The sequence below is a fragment of the Pectinophora gossypiella genome, chromosome Z (assembly GCF_024362695.1).
Source record: "Pectinophora gossypiella chromosome Z, ilPecGoss1.1, whole genome shotgun sequence".
Classification (NCBI taxonomy): Eukaryota; Metazoa; Arthropoda; class Insecta; order Lepidoptera; family Gelechiidae; genus Pectinophora; species Pectinophora gossypiella.
The window spans coordinates 18281837-18297957 of NC_065433.1; the positions used below are offsets into that span (position 1 = coordinate 18281837).

The 16121-nt window shown below is 38.5% G+C and overlaps 1 protein-coding gene across 1 annotated transcript; it reads left to right on the forward strand.

Annotated features, from left to right (window-relative positions):
- The first annotated feature begins 667 nt into the window (after positions 1-667).
- On the forward strand, positions 668-16030 carry LOC126380453 (acyl-CoA synthetase short-chain family member 3, mitochondrial). The gene is made up of 12 exons (XM_050029879.1): positions 668-888; positions 2034-2184; positions 4510-4654; positions 5350-5494; positions 5824-5920; positions 8116-8315; positions 9795-10026; positions 10235-10394; positions 12252-12399; positions 12993-13138; positions 13467-13698; positions 13783-16030. Exons 1-12 carry the CDS (start codon positions 777-779, stop codon positions 14058-14060), a joined length of 2046 nt encoding a protein of 681 aa, XP_049885836.1. The 5' UTR covers positions 668-776; the 3' UTR covers positions 14061-16030.
- The last annotated feature ends 91 nt before the right edge of the window (positions 16031-16121 follow it).

Below are 16121 nucleotides of genomic sequence, written 5' to 3' on the forward strand. Positions count from 1 at the left end.
ATTTCATATTAGCTACGTAATGAACACCAATTCTTTTGTAACAGGCCACTGATAGATCACACAGCAAGTCACTTATCTTTACTTTTAACGTTTTTATTTAACGAATGTAACAAGAGCGTTTTGCTTGATCGCAGAATACTCAACTGGGTACTTATTAGCTTATATATAACTCGCTATTAAACGTCTAATGGCCATCTACGAGTATTTCACCACTATTGCCTGAAAATTCACAGAGCACACAAGGAAATTGTTCAAGACTGATTTTGGGCCAAAAGGTCCACATTGTAATTTAAAGTAGCATATGACAAAAGTCACTCATTATACATACAAGTGACCCGTTTCCGGATATACAATTAAGTAAAAACTTTCGCTTTGCATATGTGGTACTTACTTTATATAATAAAAACTTAATAGAACAATGAATTGCAATCATTCAATTTCTCAACGGAACCCTAAAGTATAAAAATAAATTCTAAATTATGTCTTATCTAAGCATCAGTAAGCTAAGTGGCAAGCAGCAGTCGCTAAAAACATTTGAAAACCAATGCGTCAAACTCTTTTCATCAGTTCTACTTGTAAATAATTCAGGAGGTTCACAGGTCACTCATTATTATACAAGGAATATAAAGTATTGTATGACAACTAGTGGTACCTACGGGCCAACACAACATTGCACAGTTTCTTCCCAATACCAGAACGGGAGCGGCGTTTAGAAAAAAGTTTGTTGTGGGGGAAAGATTTTTTTGTTCTCGTATTGAAAATAAAACCTTATAAAGATGTATCAGGAGACTGACCTGGGCTCTAGTTTTAACAAAAACAAATTTGAATCTACTATAAGTGATCTTAAAAAGAAAACCTTTGTGTCTGCTGTTGATATCGAAAGTTATGGTAAGTTATTTTTATCACGATCAGATTAACCCATGTTCTTTTTGTGGTTATTTAAATTAGATTATATTTATTACACAAAATATGCCCGTAATCTCCCTATAGAGGTAGGCAGAGCCATAAGTAAAGGACAACTTACGTCCTTAGATGGATATGATGAACCGTGCGGTGACAGGTTACACGAACATCGTCCATTTATGTTCTACTGGGAAGTGGCAGGTCTACTGTGTTGGGTATTATTATAATGCCTTCGACGGCTTTTAGGTATAACATCGACTACGACAGTCAGGGATGTGAATGGATCCCATATAGGGATAGGGGCTCGGGTACGTCCTAAGAAAGTGTAGATGGATTGTTTGAAAAAGGATATATTGTGTATGAGTACTTACTGAGAGATGAATGGAAACATATTTTGCCAACCCCGCTTAGAGCGGGATAAGGGCCTCAGAATTGCCGAGTACGACTGGCTCGCGATGACTATATTTCAGTAAGTACAGCAGATAATTGAATAAATGTAAAATAACTAACAGCCTCCGTGGTCTAGTGGTTAGAGCGTTAGGCTCACGATCTGGAGGTCCGGGTTCGATTCCTGATGGGGACATTGTCGAAATCACTTTGTGGGACTGTCCTTTGTTTGGTAAAGGACTTTTCAGGCTTGAATCACCTGATTGTCCGAAAAAGTAAGATGATTCCGTGCTTCGGAGGGCACGTTAAGCCGTTGGTCCCGGCTATTAACCGTAAAAACACCTCCACCAACCCGCATTGGAGCAGCGTGGTGGAGTATGCTCCATACCCTCTCCGGTTGATTTAGGGGAGGCCTGTGCCCAGCAGTGGGACGTATATAACGTAGGCTGTTTATGTATGTATGTAAAATATTATGCACCAGAAAGCTATATAGTAGTGTTTGACGTAATAATACACCCTGAATTATCAATGCTAGCTCAACAACTTTAGGTAGGTACTTACTACAATTTTAGTAAAGCACCATGGGATAGCTTGTTGTAGGTATAGCGCCTTGGTTCATGAGAAACCTACCCACGCTTTTTTATTTTCAGCTGACGACTGTATAAATAAAAAATATGTTGGAAACCCGGTTAAATGGTTTTCTTTTGTTACCATAGTTGAATTTCTATTAAATTTTCCTTTAGGGGAGAGCGGACTGACCCCGGAAAGTCAGGAGGCGTACAAGCGGTCTATAAATGATCCCGAAGGCTTCTGGGCGGAAGTCGCCAATGAACTGGAGTGGACAAAAACCTGGGATCGTGTCCTGGATAACTCCAACCCGCCTTTTACTAAATGGTAAGTATTATAATTATAAAAACACAACCAAAAATGTAACCTGCATTAATATAATGGCATTCCAAAATTCATTTTTGATCAGTTTCTTTAGGACATTGAACACATCGAATTCTTTTCGTCTTTCTAGTGTTTCTCAATTCCATTTTATTCACTGGGGCCATTCAACACATCAAAATTCTAAGATGTGTTCTTTTCGAAAGTTCTGGAACTCTGGGTTGCTTCGAACGTTTTACTTTTCTATCAATTACACTTTCATAACCTGACGTAATACTTTTTTAAATGTACCGATATGTGTAAAATATAAAATTGATGAGATTTCTTGCCAATGCGAAGGATTTTATCGTTTGCCTAAGCGTCATACTTATTATTTTCCAAATTTTCTATTCTAAGGAATAATAGGTACATACACTTCGAAGGACGTCGTCTTAAGATAGGTAAGTGGTACAAACTTTATTTTATGTAATAACTTATTTTAATATCACGATTAATTATAAACAGCGGTATATCTAGGTAGGTAATTACTTGCTGAGCGATATTATTCTTCCAACTAATCAAATCAGTTAGTTTTAACTAAACGTCAAAAGACGAAATTAGATACTATGGAATTTGTATGAACAAGCAACCATAGAAAAACGTGACAAAAAACGTCATTTATTATTACTTTTTTCTTTATTAAAATTCATTCATTCTTTGATTCCTTGTGGCTCTGCCCATCCCATTAGGGATTACGGGCGAGAGTTTATGTAAATGTATGTATGTACTTATGTAAAATTCATAAGTACTTAAGTTAAATACTTAGATAAAAGAAAGAGTGTTTTGTCAACTTAAGGTCTGTCTTTATTTAGTAATCAGAATTTCATAATTTATCTTTGACCTAGGAAATTACCCAATTGCAGCGTCTGCCTCAACAGGTCTTGAAAAAATACTTTTGATGGAGATGGCACATTTAAACATAAGTACTTAACATAAACAGGCTTATACGTCCTCCCACTGCTGGGCACAGGCCTTCTAAAGTACATATCAAATCCATTGTGTGTGTGTGTGTGTGTGTCTCGGCCTTAGAAGGTTAATAAATAAATACTAATTAATGAGTATTCTGTAAATTTTCAATGGCGTATAAGTTTTAAAAACACATCGCTTTTTTGTCTATTATTATACTACCGCACCAAAAGTAGGTACACACTCACAGTCTGATTAAGTCACTAAAGTATCGTAACGATTTTTTTATGTCCCAATTTTTAAGTTAAGTACAATCATTACGAAGTCCCAGACATCGATCGAATGGATATCGTTCGGTTAGACAGTAAGTACCTACTAAATAGATTTTGTTATGACCTCTGGTCTGCGGGCTTACCTATTCACTAATACCTATACTCGTGCGTGACATACGTTGACTAAAATACTCGTTCATTGACCGGGGAACATTATTTAGTTCGCTAGTTAGGCATCCGCGTCGTCGTCCTCAGGGGTCAATATTGGAACCGACTTTTGAATTTTTATTGTCGTTGCGTTGGCATCGTCCTTTCTCAGACGCTATACGTGAAGTTGTTATAAACGAATTAACATTACATTGGTAGGTGTAGTATAAGAGCCGTGGTAGCCCAGTTGGTAGAACGCCTGCCTCTCACTTTGAGGTCGCAGGTTCGTATCCAGCACAGTCAATTCATGTTTGGATCATAAACGTGCTCAACGGTGAAGGAAAACATCGTGAGGAAACCCGCATTCCCGAGAAATGCATTTTCGGAGGTATGTGATCTAACCTCTATTGTGCTGGTTTTCCCTTCGTGGGTTGAAAGGTCAGACAGACAGTCGCTTCTGTAAAAAACCGGACCTATCAAATCTTCAGGTTAGGTAAGCGGACCCAGTTAAAAACCGAATAATGCTAGGGAGATAATGAGGTACTTACCTAGGTATAGTGTGTAGGCATATAATCTACCTTATTACATACTCATAATTTCAGCTGTAGGTAGATACTAGATTTGTGGGCTGACTACGTCTTCATTAATTTCATCTCACCATTATGAATAAAATATCTTTTGTCTGAAGGTAGCAGGTTATCTACTTACAGTGTTTCCTAGTTTAAGCTCCGGACATTTTACATTATTTAAAAAATATTTAAGTATGAATAGGTAATTTATAATTTATAATAAAATATAAATAGGCCTCGAGACAAACCTGCTTGGATTAGCATGCCACGCGCCATATTACGTTTTTTTTATTCTGTTTTTGATCGTAGCAACTTGGAGCCTCACTGCCCATCCCAAAAGAAAATGAGGGTGATCTTGTATGCATAAGAGGCTTGACTTAGTTTTCTGTTTGTCGAAGGTGGGTCGGCGGGGAGGTGTCGGTATGCCACAATGCTGTGGACCGCCACGTGGCAGCTGGGCGCGGGGACAACGTCGCGTTGGTTCACGACTCGCCACTCACAGACACTGTCCGCAGGATCACCTACACAGAGCTCAAACATCAGGTACAGACACCCTAAATTGATATCATAAGAATAAACAGTCTTTTATGTCCCACAGCTATAAAAAAAAATTGGACACAACCCTAAAAAAAAATTGGACACAACCCTAAAAAAAAATTGGACACAAGCCTCCGCTCATTCAATCAGGGGTACGAAACATTCTCCATCAGCTTCAATGCGGAGTTGGTGGAGGAATTTGTTTTTTTTTCCACTTTTCATCCTGTTATGGGGTAAATTACGGGATAAAAACTATCCTATTTTTTTCCCTGGGTCTCAAACTACCTACACCAAATTTCAGCGGTTGAACCCTGAAAAGTTAACAGACAGACAGAGTTACTTCCTTTTGATTATTGTCATTATTATGTTATTTTTTTAAATAAAATAGGCTCGCGTTTGACCACAAATTCACCTGATGGTAAGTGACGATGTAGTCTATGGTAGATCACGCCTTACCTAGCAAATCCTATTCACTCTAGCCTTGAAGACTCCCAGATTATAACAAGTTGGAAAAAAGACGACCACAGAGGCAAAACGTTTTGTACGGATTGGTGCACATAAGGATGAAATGCCTGCTGATGTCTAGTTGTCTGCAGATGGAATGGAGTGAGTGAAATTAACTCGTGAAGTTCCTGCGCACACTCACCGAAGTGTCATTTTCCTATCTTTATTGTAGATTACAATATGTCTTAACAAACCAGGTATCCCGGCTGGCGGGCAAGTTGGCGTCCCTAGGGGTGACTCGGGGCTCCCGGGTGCTGATCTACATGCCTCTGATCCCGGAAGCCATCATAGCCATGCTAGCCACTAACAGGATTGGTGCTATCCATTCCGTTGTTTTTGGAGGTAAGTATAAGGAGACAGGAACGAAATCCTTAATTAGAGATTCTCTGTCTCTTTAATTAAGAGCTGCGCTCTTGTCGGTGGAGTAATCACCATTCGTCTCTTCTTCCCGCCAAAACCTTCACCAATTAGAGATTATGTAACAACTATTTTGTGGAATATAATAAAAATACTTTTGAAAAAAATACCTCTTACTTCGTTTATCATTGATATTTTTTTTGTAGATACCCTTACTTACCTAGAATATTTTCTTTGAATTTTCAATTTCATTATTAGTAAGTAAATAACGCATGTAAAATTAGTACGAAATAAGTACTTTATTCTGTGTGTAGGATTTGCTGCGCGTGAGTTGCGTACCAGGATTGAGCATGCGGAACCTACTGTGATCATTGCTGCCAGCTGCGGCGTGGAACCCAATAAAATCGTCAGGTAATAGTTAACACATACTGCAAACAAACTCTATTGCACATACAAACGTATACTTAGAGACCCCCCCAACTAGTGTCTTTCGAGCGGATTTTTTTTTTGACGTGACTTATTGTAGATTTGCCGCAGATGGCATTAACTACTTGGCCGGACAAATGGGGAGCGCTGAAGGCTCTCACCCGAACGACGCTCGAAAGACGCTAGTGTGGGAGGTCACTTACAACATACAAATCATACGCTTATTAAAGGTTCTTTCTTTCAACAAGCTCTGAAGACGGAAATTAAAAACGTGGCTTCATTTCCTATGCGTCTCGCCCGCTGCAGCTGTTAGGAACATAAAAGGGAATTACTTATCTTCCTAATATTCAACACTATTAGATGTTCTTCAGGAGGATGTCGATAGGTGTGATCCTAATAACATGAATTATATCGACTAAGTATTATAGTAATTATATCTTCTATCGAAAAACTGTAGAATTCCTACTTGTCGGCGATGTCCTTTTCACAGACCAATAAGAGATTACTTATCACATCGAATGACTTATCTAAAAAGCAATATTGCTATTTGACATTTGTACATATAAAAGTTAGTGCGCAATGCAAACAAATGTCAAACAAACAATATTGGGCTTTTTGACGGGAAACGGGAACGGGACAGTTGCTTTCTTCATTGAATAATCTAAATAATTAATACGAAGTGGTGTTTTGTGGTTAATGTTCGCATTAAGTTAGTCGGAAGACATTCCCGAGTGTTATTATATTGGAGTATTCAAGGAACAAAGTGTATCTGCCTATTTTCGCTTCGTGCCAGGAAGCAGCTTCATAACTCGAAAGTTTATGCGGACTTTTGAGTTAATTCGTTTGGAGTTCGGAGTAGGAGTCTACTCCGAGGGTGGGGGCTTAGTTTTCATCATCATCACCTTTCATCATTTCATTATTCATCAAGAAAAAAAATACGTAAGACATGGCTATATGGGCATAGTTCCCTTTGCCTTACCCTTCGGGGAAAAAAAACGAAAAAAACAAACAATATTGTTTTTTTAGATGAATTGCTTCGATGTGGCCTTTTGAACCCCGCCTTTATTTCTTGCATATCAATCGTACTTAGTTATTATTATTGAGCCGTTAAATGCTTTCATTTGTTTACGTAATTTGTATATCACGTGCTTATGGATATCACGTGTATATACGCGTAGAGAAAAAAATACCCTTCTGGTAGTCATAAACTGCCTATATACGTCCCACTGCTGGGCACAGGCCTCCCCTCAATCAACCGGAGGGGGTACGGAGCATACTCCAACACGCTGCTCCACTGCGGGTTGGTGGAGGTGTTTTTACGGCTAATAGCCGTTACCAACGGCTTAACGTGCCCTCCGAAGCACTGAATCATCTTACTTTTTCGGACAATCAGGTGATTCATGCCTGAAAAGTCCTTTACCAAACAAAGGACAGTCTCACAAAGTGATTTCGACAATGTCCCCATCGGGAATCGAACCCGGACCTACAGATCGTGAGCCTAACGCTCTAACCACTAGACCACGGAGGCTGTTCTGGTAGTCATCATATGAATTTACATCTTTATCAGATGATTTATACAGCGTCCAACAATTGTTCAATGTGGAGGAGACAGGATAAGTATATTAGGCTCGAAGCAAATGGAATTCCATAGTATTTGCTTATCCAGGTGAGGTGAGGAAATAGGCCCCAAAAACCTATTGTATGTTATACAGCGTTTTTCTGATAGCAGAAGCGGCCGCACGATTGGCATTCTTCTTCTTCTATCGTGTAGGTTGTGAGGTGGAGTACCAACCTCATCAACCCCGGTGTCAGGGTTACTATATATTGAGCAGCCAAAGGCCCCTGACATGGCTTATGTAACGACTACTTACATCGGTATGTATTAACCGGGACCAAAGGCTTAACGTGCCTTCCGAAGCACGGATCATCTTACTTTCGGACAATCAGGTGATCAGCCTGTAATTTCCTAACCAAACTAGTTATCACAAAGTAATTTTTGTGATTTGTCCCCATCGGGAATCGAATTCAGGACCTCCGGATCGTGAGTCCAACGCTCAACCACTGGACCACGGAGTTCGTTACGTTACGTTACGATTGGTATTGAGGCTGTTTGTCGTTAGATAGCACAGTTGCTGAAGCTACTCTGTTCTCTTTATAATTTTGTGTTGCGTTTTACGTAGATATAAAGACATCCTAGACGAGGCCATCTGCCAGAGCTCGCACCAGCCGCGTAGCTGCATCATCTACCAACGGCGGCGTGTGCTGGAGTGTCCTCTGGAAAAAGACCGGGATATCTGCTGGGAGGAGGCCATGCAGGCCGACCCCGTGCCCTGCGTGCCGGTCGAGGCCAATGAGCCCCTCTACATCCTTTATACTTCTGGTATGTAGAAAAAAAAAACATTATAAACAACGTAAGTATTACGCCTCACTGCAAGGCACATGCCGCATCTCATTCAACCAGATGGTTGATAACTGTTAATTTCCAAATGAATGAATAGTCCGGGCGAAAATCACAGGTACTTATAACTTAAAATAAAATTAGATGATACAGGAATCAGCACCATTACAATAGTATAAATAATGTATACAGAACAGAAAAGTAGGTACCTACTTTCACAATTATCAGTAAGTAAGTATAGCAGGAAAACAATACTTTATGCGATTACGAGACAATAGAAATAGGGACGTTGCTTTAATTAATAAATCAGGTAAGATCTAGATGACCCGTCTACTATAGAAGTACTTATGTACTTATATTGAAATTAGTACCTACTATGGTCTCTTCGGACTTCGGACTTGGAGAGAGAGACATAGTAGACATTAGAGACACCTCGGACAGTTTATACAATCAACCTCGTTTTACACAGACACCACATGCTGACGGTATCGTACATTTTGTCCGGCGAAATAGTTAATGCCATCTGCGGCAAATCTACAATAAGTCACGCCAAAAAAAATGAAAAAATATATCGTACACGCGCATCTGTGTGTATGACGTCTGACGCCTTACGATTCAAGTCTAAATTATATCCGAGAAGGGGTGAGGTAAACCTAGCTCAGAAGCTGGTGGGGAGCGGAGAGTTGCCGTTCAATACGTAGTATTATTCCTTATTCTATGCATTAGACAAAGCGATTCTCACACATAAAGTGGTGGGGTTGGCACGTCATTACACTACAACCCCTGATGGATTATTCCTTACTAGATGGAAGGATATGTTGAGCTATTCAGTGGCTGGTTATCAGTCCATCGCCCAAATACGTTAGCGAAAGGCATTGGCTAAGTACTTGGGCATTAAGAGTACCATGATCCTTTATAATTAATTACTTAGCTACCTAATTCTTTTACATTTATCATCCTTTTATTAGTTATTTTTCATCATGCATGTTTTACTTCTTTGTGGAACTTTTTATGACTTATTACTAGTTTGTATCGTACCTACGAGTATATAAAGATATATAGGTACTTATAAATGCACGTAATCGTTCATTGACACGCTATTTCTTGAATAGTTGAATTCAATTACTAATTTACATACAGTTACGGAAAGCACCTGATATAATTGTGATCACATACTAATATTTCGAGCTCTTTTTTACTATTCGAAGTAGTCGTAATTCGTAATAAGTACTCGTTCGCCAGAAGCCCGAGTTGCTTCATGTAAGTAATTAAATTACATACTTACTTAAATAAAAAGAAAAAGTGGAATAGATTGAACGAAAACGTAACTTGGAAATGCAGGTATTGTTGCGTTCATAACTTCGTTAAACAATAATAGGCAAACGACCGATTTTCATTAGCCATAAACACTACCAACAGTGTCGGAAAGCTTGCTTTAAAAAAAATATATTTATTGTTTAGGAACGACGGATGCTCCGAAGGGCGTGCAGCGCCCAGTGGGCCACGCTGCGACTCTGTGTTGGTCCATGCACGCTGTGTACGGCCTCACTAAGGGCGTCTGGTGGGCCGCATCGGACCTCGGTTGGGTCGTGGGCCATTCTTACATCTGCTATGGACCACTCCTAGCCGGCCTCACTTCTGTGTTGTATGAAGGCAAACCAGACAGGACCCCAGATCCCGGCCAATACTTTAGGTAAGTATGTAATTTTGGTGTGGAAGCTTATATTTCTATCCCAATCGACCTTCTGTAAAGTTGGGTAGGTATGTACTAACGAGTAGGTAAAGTAATGGAGGTAAAGTAAAATTATAAAATACGATGAAAACTTAACTACTTACTACTTGTTATTTACTTGTATAAGTAGTAACTGTGAAGCGTAATAAAATGAAGTATATTGTCCTAGGATCATAGAACAGCATCGAGTCAACGCGTTGTTTACGATCCCCACCGCCTTCCGCGTGCTGAAGCGAGTAGACCCAGCAGCTAAGTACTCCAGGAGATACTGCGGCAAGTCTCTCAAAACCGTCTTCATTGCCGGAGAACATTGCGATCAAGACACTAGGGTAAGTCGGAACAACTCTTTTTATTAGTATAAACTAAAGTACCCCTCGTTTTCTTATATCAGTGGCTCTGCTCAGCCTATTAGGAACTACGCATCAGACTTTATGCGCCTATCTACAACTTCACATCACCTGGATATACACGGTGTCAGACTCGTAAAACGTCGCGATTTGTATTGAAATCGGGCTCAATGTTTGTAACTATGTAGCCTAAGATATAATGTCTATCAATAAAAATTTTAGCGGAAACAGTCACGTTTACTATACCGATACTATAGTAGGCGTCCATCACTTATGTACATTTTGTTCTTTGTACCTACTTGTACTATATCGGCCAGTTACAAATGTAAATTAGATTCAACTGCGTGGCTATGAACCCTGGCCCGTGTCATCCTTTGTTTCACTGCTGAAGATACTTAATTAATAGGCTGCAAATTAAAACAATAAAACTATGAAAAGAACCGTTTGGTACACGTACCAGGAGCATTTATTTAAACTTTGTAAACATGTTGTGAGGAAATTATTTGCTTTTTTAAGGTACTTATCCTTAAAAAAGTATATTTAACTCTTTCACTCAGTCCTTTATTTTTATTACAGTCGAGATTTACATTTGTAACATTTCGTTTCAAATTGACACGTAATTTGCATTATTTTTATTTTTGACGTGACTTATTGTAGTTTTTCCGCAGATTTCAATGCGATTAACTACTTGGCCGGAAAATATAATTTACACAATAATTACTTTGATAATGAGGGACTTTACGGGATACGTTTTCCCAAAAATAGTATAGATGGCGCTGTCGAGATTTAACGTGATAATTACCTATTTTCTCACTACTCGGGTACATAATTATTCAAAAATACAACGCTTTTGACGTTACATACACAATGTAAGTAACGTCAAAAGCGCCGCATATACAGGGTGTTAGTGACATCGTAACGAATACTGAGAGGGATGATTCAGACCATGATTCTGAGTTAATATCAAGTAGAATTTTCCGTCGCAAAATTCATGTTATTTTTTAGTTTTTTAAAATTATTTTCAATTCTATACTTTTGCGATGGAAAATTCCACTTGATATTAACTCAGAATAATCAGCTGAATCATCCCTCTCAGTATTCGTTACGATGTCACTTACACTTACACCCCATACAAGTACATACAGTAGCCATACAAGTAGGTATGGGTGTTAGTGACCCTGTAACGAATACTGAAGGGGATGATTCGGATCATGATTCTGAGTCGATATCAAGTGGAATTTCCTGTCGGAGAAGTCATGAAAATTTTAGAGCTTATTTAAATTATTTTCCGTTCCATACTTTTGCGACGGAAAATTCCACTTGATATCAACTCAGAAATATGGCCTGAATCATCCCTCAAAGTTTTCGTTACGATGTCACTAACACCCTGTATACTTAAGTAAAAAATATTGTTGCTTGATATTTGGATCACATTTTGCTTCGCTTTATTTTGATCAGAATAATAATGCAAGATGTCAATGTAGTCATCAGTTTTACACACAAACAAAGATAATAGATAGATTATGCCTGTTATCAATGAAATTAGAAGGTTAAACGAAGGAAAACCTTTACAGCGCCATCTATATTAAGTATATTTGAGGAACGCAACCTGAAGGGTCCCTCATTGAAAAAATATATATTATAAAAGCCGCCTTCAATGATAATGTACTCATTATCATATCTGCGTGAATATTTATAATTAATTACTCACATAAGTATTGAAAAACTTGGTGTATTTTATTTCAAAATAAATTAAGAATGAATGTGTTTTGTTACGCATATTATATGTAAGTAAACAAATAGGTAGATAATGACTGCTCGTAATCCCTTTTTTTGTAGCAATGGGCTGAGCGAATATTCGGTGTGCCTGTATTGAACCACTGGTGGCAGACGGAGACTGGATCTGCCATCACTGCAGCCTGCTTGGGTTATGGCGTGAAGTCGGTGCCTCCACACTCAGCCGGCTATCCAGTGCCAGGATATGACAGTAACACTTTTCATTTTGATCATTTATTTCACTCTACAAAACGCTTATTGAACTCCACATGCTTACAAAGCGTGTCAGATCGCGGGATTTTGTTTGCGGTTTCGTACCGATGCTTATCCCGCGTCTGTTTTTAGTTAGTTAAATACTTAAGTACTTATCTAATTTTTATTATTTTTCTACTGGTTAGAGAACCTTCGTTCTACGTTACGTTCTTTTTTATATCGTTCTACAAATTAACTATCTGTTTGTCCGAAAGTAAGATGATCCGTGCTTCGGAAGGCACGTTAAGCGTTGGTCCCGGTTACTACGTACTGATGTAAGTATGTAGTCGTTACATGAGCTATATCAGGGGCCTTTGGCGGCTCAGTAATAACCCTGACGCCAGGGTTGATGAGGTTGGTATTCTACCTGACAACGCACACGATAAGAAGCAGAAGACGAATTAACTAATTTCACTATTTTGACTAAAGTCCTATTTATACAATGAGCATCATCTCGTAACTTAGGTACATGGCACTTTATGTTAAAGATTCTTTGATTATTATTTTTTTACTACTTAGTAATTTTTTTACCGGTAATGTTATTTTTTATAGTGCGAACACTCCGCGAAGACGGGACCGAGTGTCAGCCCGGGGAGGTTGGTAGACTAGTCGCTAAGCTGCCGCTGCCTCCAGGTTTCGCCAGCACATTATGGCTGTCTGATGAACGCTTCAAGAAAACTTACTTTGAATCTTATCCGGTAAGTACTTATAGTGTCATGTTTCATAAATATTGAAGATGAAACTGTCGACAAAGTCAGTGAAAGAATAACAAGAGAAAAAAAATGAAAGATTCTGAAATAGGGCACCAACTACCTACTGGGCATACCACTTGACAGCATTAAACCAACTGGTGTACCTTAGAAATTACGAGTACATAGCGTAAATGAATAGGTGCCTGACCCCAGGTACAATTTGACAGCTTTTATTTACATTGCTAAATATTGCTCATCACCTGTGACCCCTATCGACTAGCGCTAATCGGCTATGAACCCGCCTGATAACTGCTTATGCGTGGTGTTATTTCAGGGTTATTACGACACTCAGGATGCTGGGTGGATTAGTGCAGATAGTGCTGTGTGGGTGGTGGCTCGAGCCGATGACGTCATCAACGTGGCTGGCCACAGGCTGTCCACAGCCGCCCTCGAAGACGTAGTATTGAAACACGCGAGAGTAGCCGACGCCGTAGTGGTCGGGGCACCTGACCCAACTAAGGGCGATGTGCCTCTTTGCCTTTATGTCATGCGACCTCCTCAAGACAGTAAGTAGACTGTTTGTTTTTTCTTTGATATGTGGATAAAATCTTCTATAGTATAGTAGTTAATATGTTAATGATATTTAACAGATGAAGAGATTGTGGCCGAGAGCACCGTCACGCGGGAGCTGATCGCTTTAGTTCGCCACTTGATCGGACCGATCGCCGCGTTCCGTAAGGCCGTGGCCGTACCAGCACTACCACGCACGCGTTCCGGGAAGGCGCTTCGAGGAGCCATCGCCAAGTTGGCAAGGTCCCAACAAGTCAAACTGCCCGCTACGATCGAAGACGCCACCGTCTTCGGCGAAATAAAAACGGCACTTCAAAAATTTGGATATGCGATCGATGCCCCCGACCCGGAGTTTTAAGCCAAATTCGTTTCGCCACATTTCCAATATCGGCTCTAGCATGTGTTTAGGATTTAATGAACAGTTTGATTGTTATCGTAGACAACAAACACTACCTATCGTCTTTATTACGGATCTTGGACGCATCTGCGTGGAGGGTAGCAAGAACACCATGAAGTTAGCCTATATTATGTATTAAGTAATTTAAATTCATACATTACCAAAATCTCTGCCGTTACAGCGTGTACAACTGCTGAATGTGGTAAAGCCGCTCATCAACCCGGGCATATCGTAGACAACAACTAACGATAATATGGAAGTATAATATCTTACTTATACCAACCACAAGGGATTACGGACACGAATTTGACTACTTTTATATTATACCTATCATCCATTAGTCAAATAAATACCCTACCTTCCCCTTCCTAGGATTACTTAGTAAGTACTCGTATCTTTAATTTTAATACATTATAAGAGACAAGGCCCGTCTGAACGAACACACGGGGTTTAAAAATCGAACATTTTAACTATTATTAAAATCGAATTTAAGTACCTACTTAAGTATGTAAAATTGTTTAAATACTTAATACTTAAATGAGCAATTTATTATTGACTGTGAATATTTTCTTATTTAATATTTTAATTTATTTTTTATTATTACTGACCTCTATATTTATATAAAAACTATTCCATTTCTATTGATGGACTTTATTGGTGTTTTACATTTAAGTACATTTGTTAATTAGCTAGTTGATTAAATAAATAATATCATATAAGTTTAGGTTATATTTTGTTGCTCTGCACAATAAAGCGAGTACTTACATTATTGTTTAAAATTATAATACCTTAGATAAGATTCGAACATTTTATGTACTTAATAAACATTTTAAAAATACATATAACAAACCTAAGTAGATCATTCGTAAGATTGTTATACCTACCTATTTATTTAGATACCACCCTACCAATTTGGTCAGCAACAATATTCGCAAAAATATACTGTAAGTGTCTCCTACTGTATCTCATACCAACTTAGCTAGGTACGCCGAAATTTTTCGAGTGTCAAGAGGGTACGATAGCGGTAGTACTCAACTCGGTTGACAGCACTTCCATGCCATCTTCTGTGATAGTAGTAACAGTAACTACATATTAGTACAATACAAGTCTTAATAGGTAATAAATTATCGTACGTTAAATCAAGAAAGTAAAATAAAAATGCGCAACTGGGCAACTTCGAGCTCGACTCGTTCACTTAAGGGTTCCGTCGGTGCACAGAAAATTATACAACGATGCACCACATAAAGCAACCTGGCTAATCTTATTATTTAATAAGATAGGAAGATTTTTTTTCTTTGGCGTCATGCGACTTGCATAGATTTGAATGTGGAGGATAAAAACTTAGGAAACGTTTATGGAGAAAGGAATTTGGATAGGAACGAAATTTTGAAATAAAGGATCATAAGGTTAGGAATAAGGAATATCAATGTACTTACTTACACATATCAGTAGGCATAAAATAAACATATATTTAACTATAATTTAATATTATTTATATGAATAAATGTAGCCAACAACTTATATATTTGAGGATCATTAGAAGCAAGTAGGACCGAAATAGATGTAGGAAGAGGGACTTTTTGTAATAAAAGATTCTTAAAAAGAAGGGAGTTGTCATGTAGAGGGCAAGCCAGAAAAATGTGGTTAACATGACCAGTATCCAAACCACTAAGGGGAAGAAACTTTGTTTCTGAAACCGCACGCAATGCAACGTTTTCCAAGTCAACAGTGATCGTTCAGCACTGAGGTTCAGCATTAGCGCCATCTTTTGTTCGATAGCAAAAATAATGTACGTATAGGTATGTCCTGTATGTACCTATCTAATGGTTTTATTGTTTTAAAATAAATGACTACTTAGTACCTACCTACTTTTAGGAGCTGTCAAGAAAAGGCGCTTATTAATAAATTCATAAGTTTTATAGTACATGAATTAAAATTATTGGGTCAGTAATATATTTTATACGCATTAAAAATGATAAATATTTTTTCTTTTCCTTTTCGGTCTGCTTCCGTATTTTTTAT

Excerpts from the sequence above, each read along its gene's own strand:
- LOC126380453 (XM_050029879.1), top strand. The coding sequence starts at position 777 with ATGTATCAGGAGACTGACCTGGGCTCTAGTTTTAACAAAAACAAATTT. Across the intron at positions 889-2,033 it reads TGTTGATATCGAAAGTTATG|GGGAGAGCGGACTGACCCCG; the intron begins GTAAGTTATTTT and ends ATTTTCCTTTAG. Across the intron at positions 5,495-5,823 it reads CCATTCCGTTGTTTTTGGAG|GATTTGCTGCGCGTGAGTTG; the intron begins GTAAGTATAAGG and ends TTCTGTGTGTAG.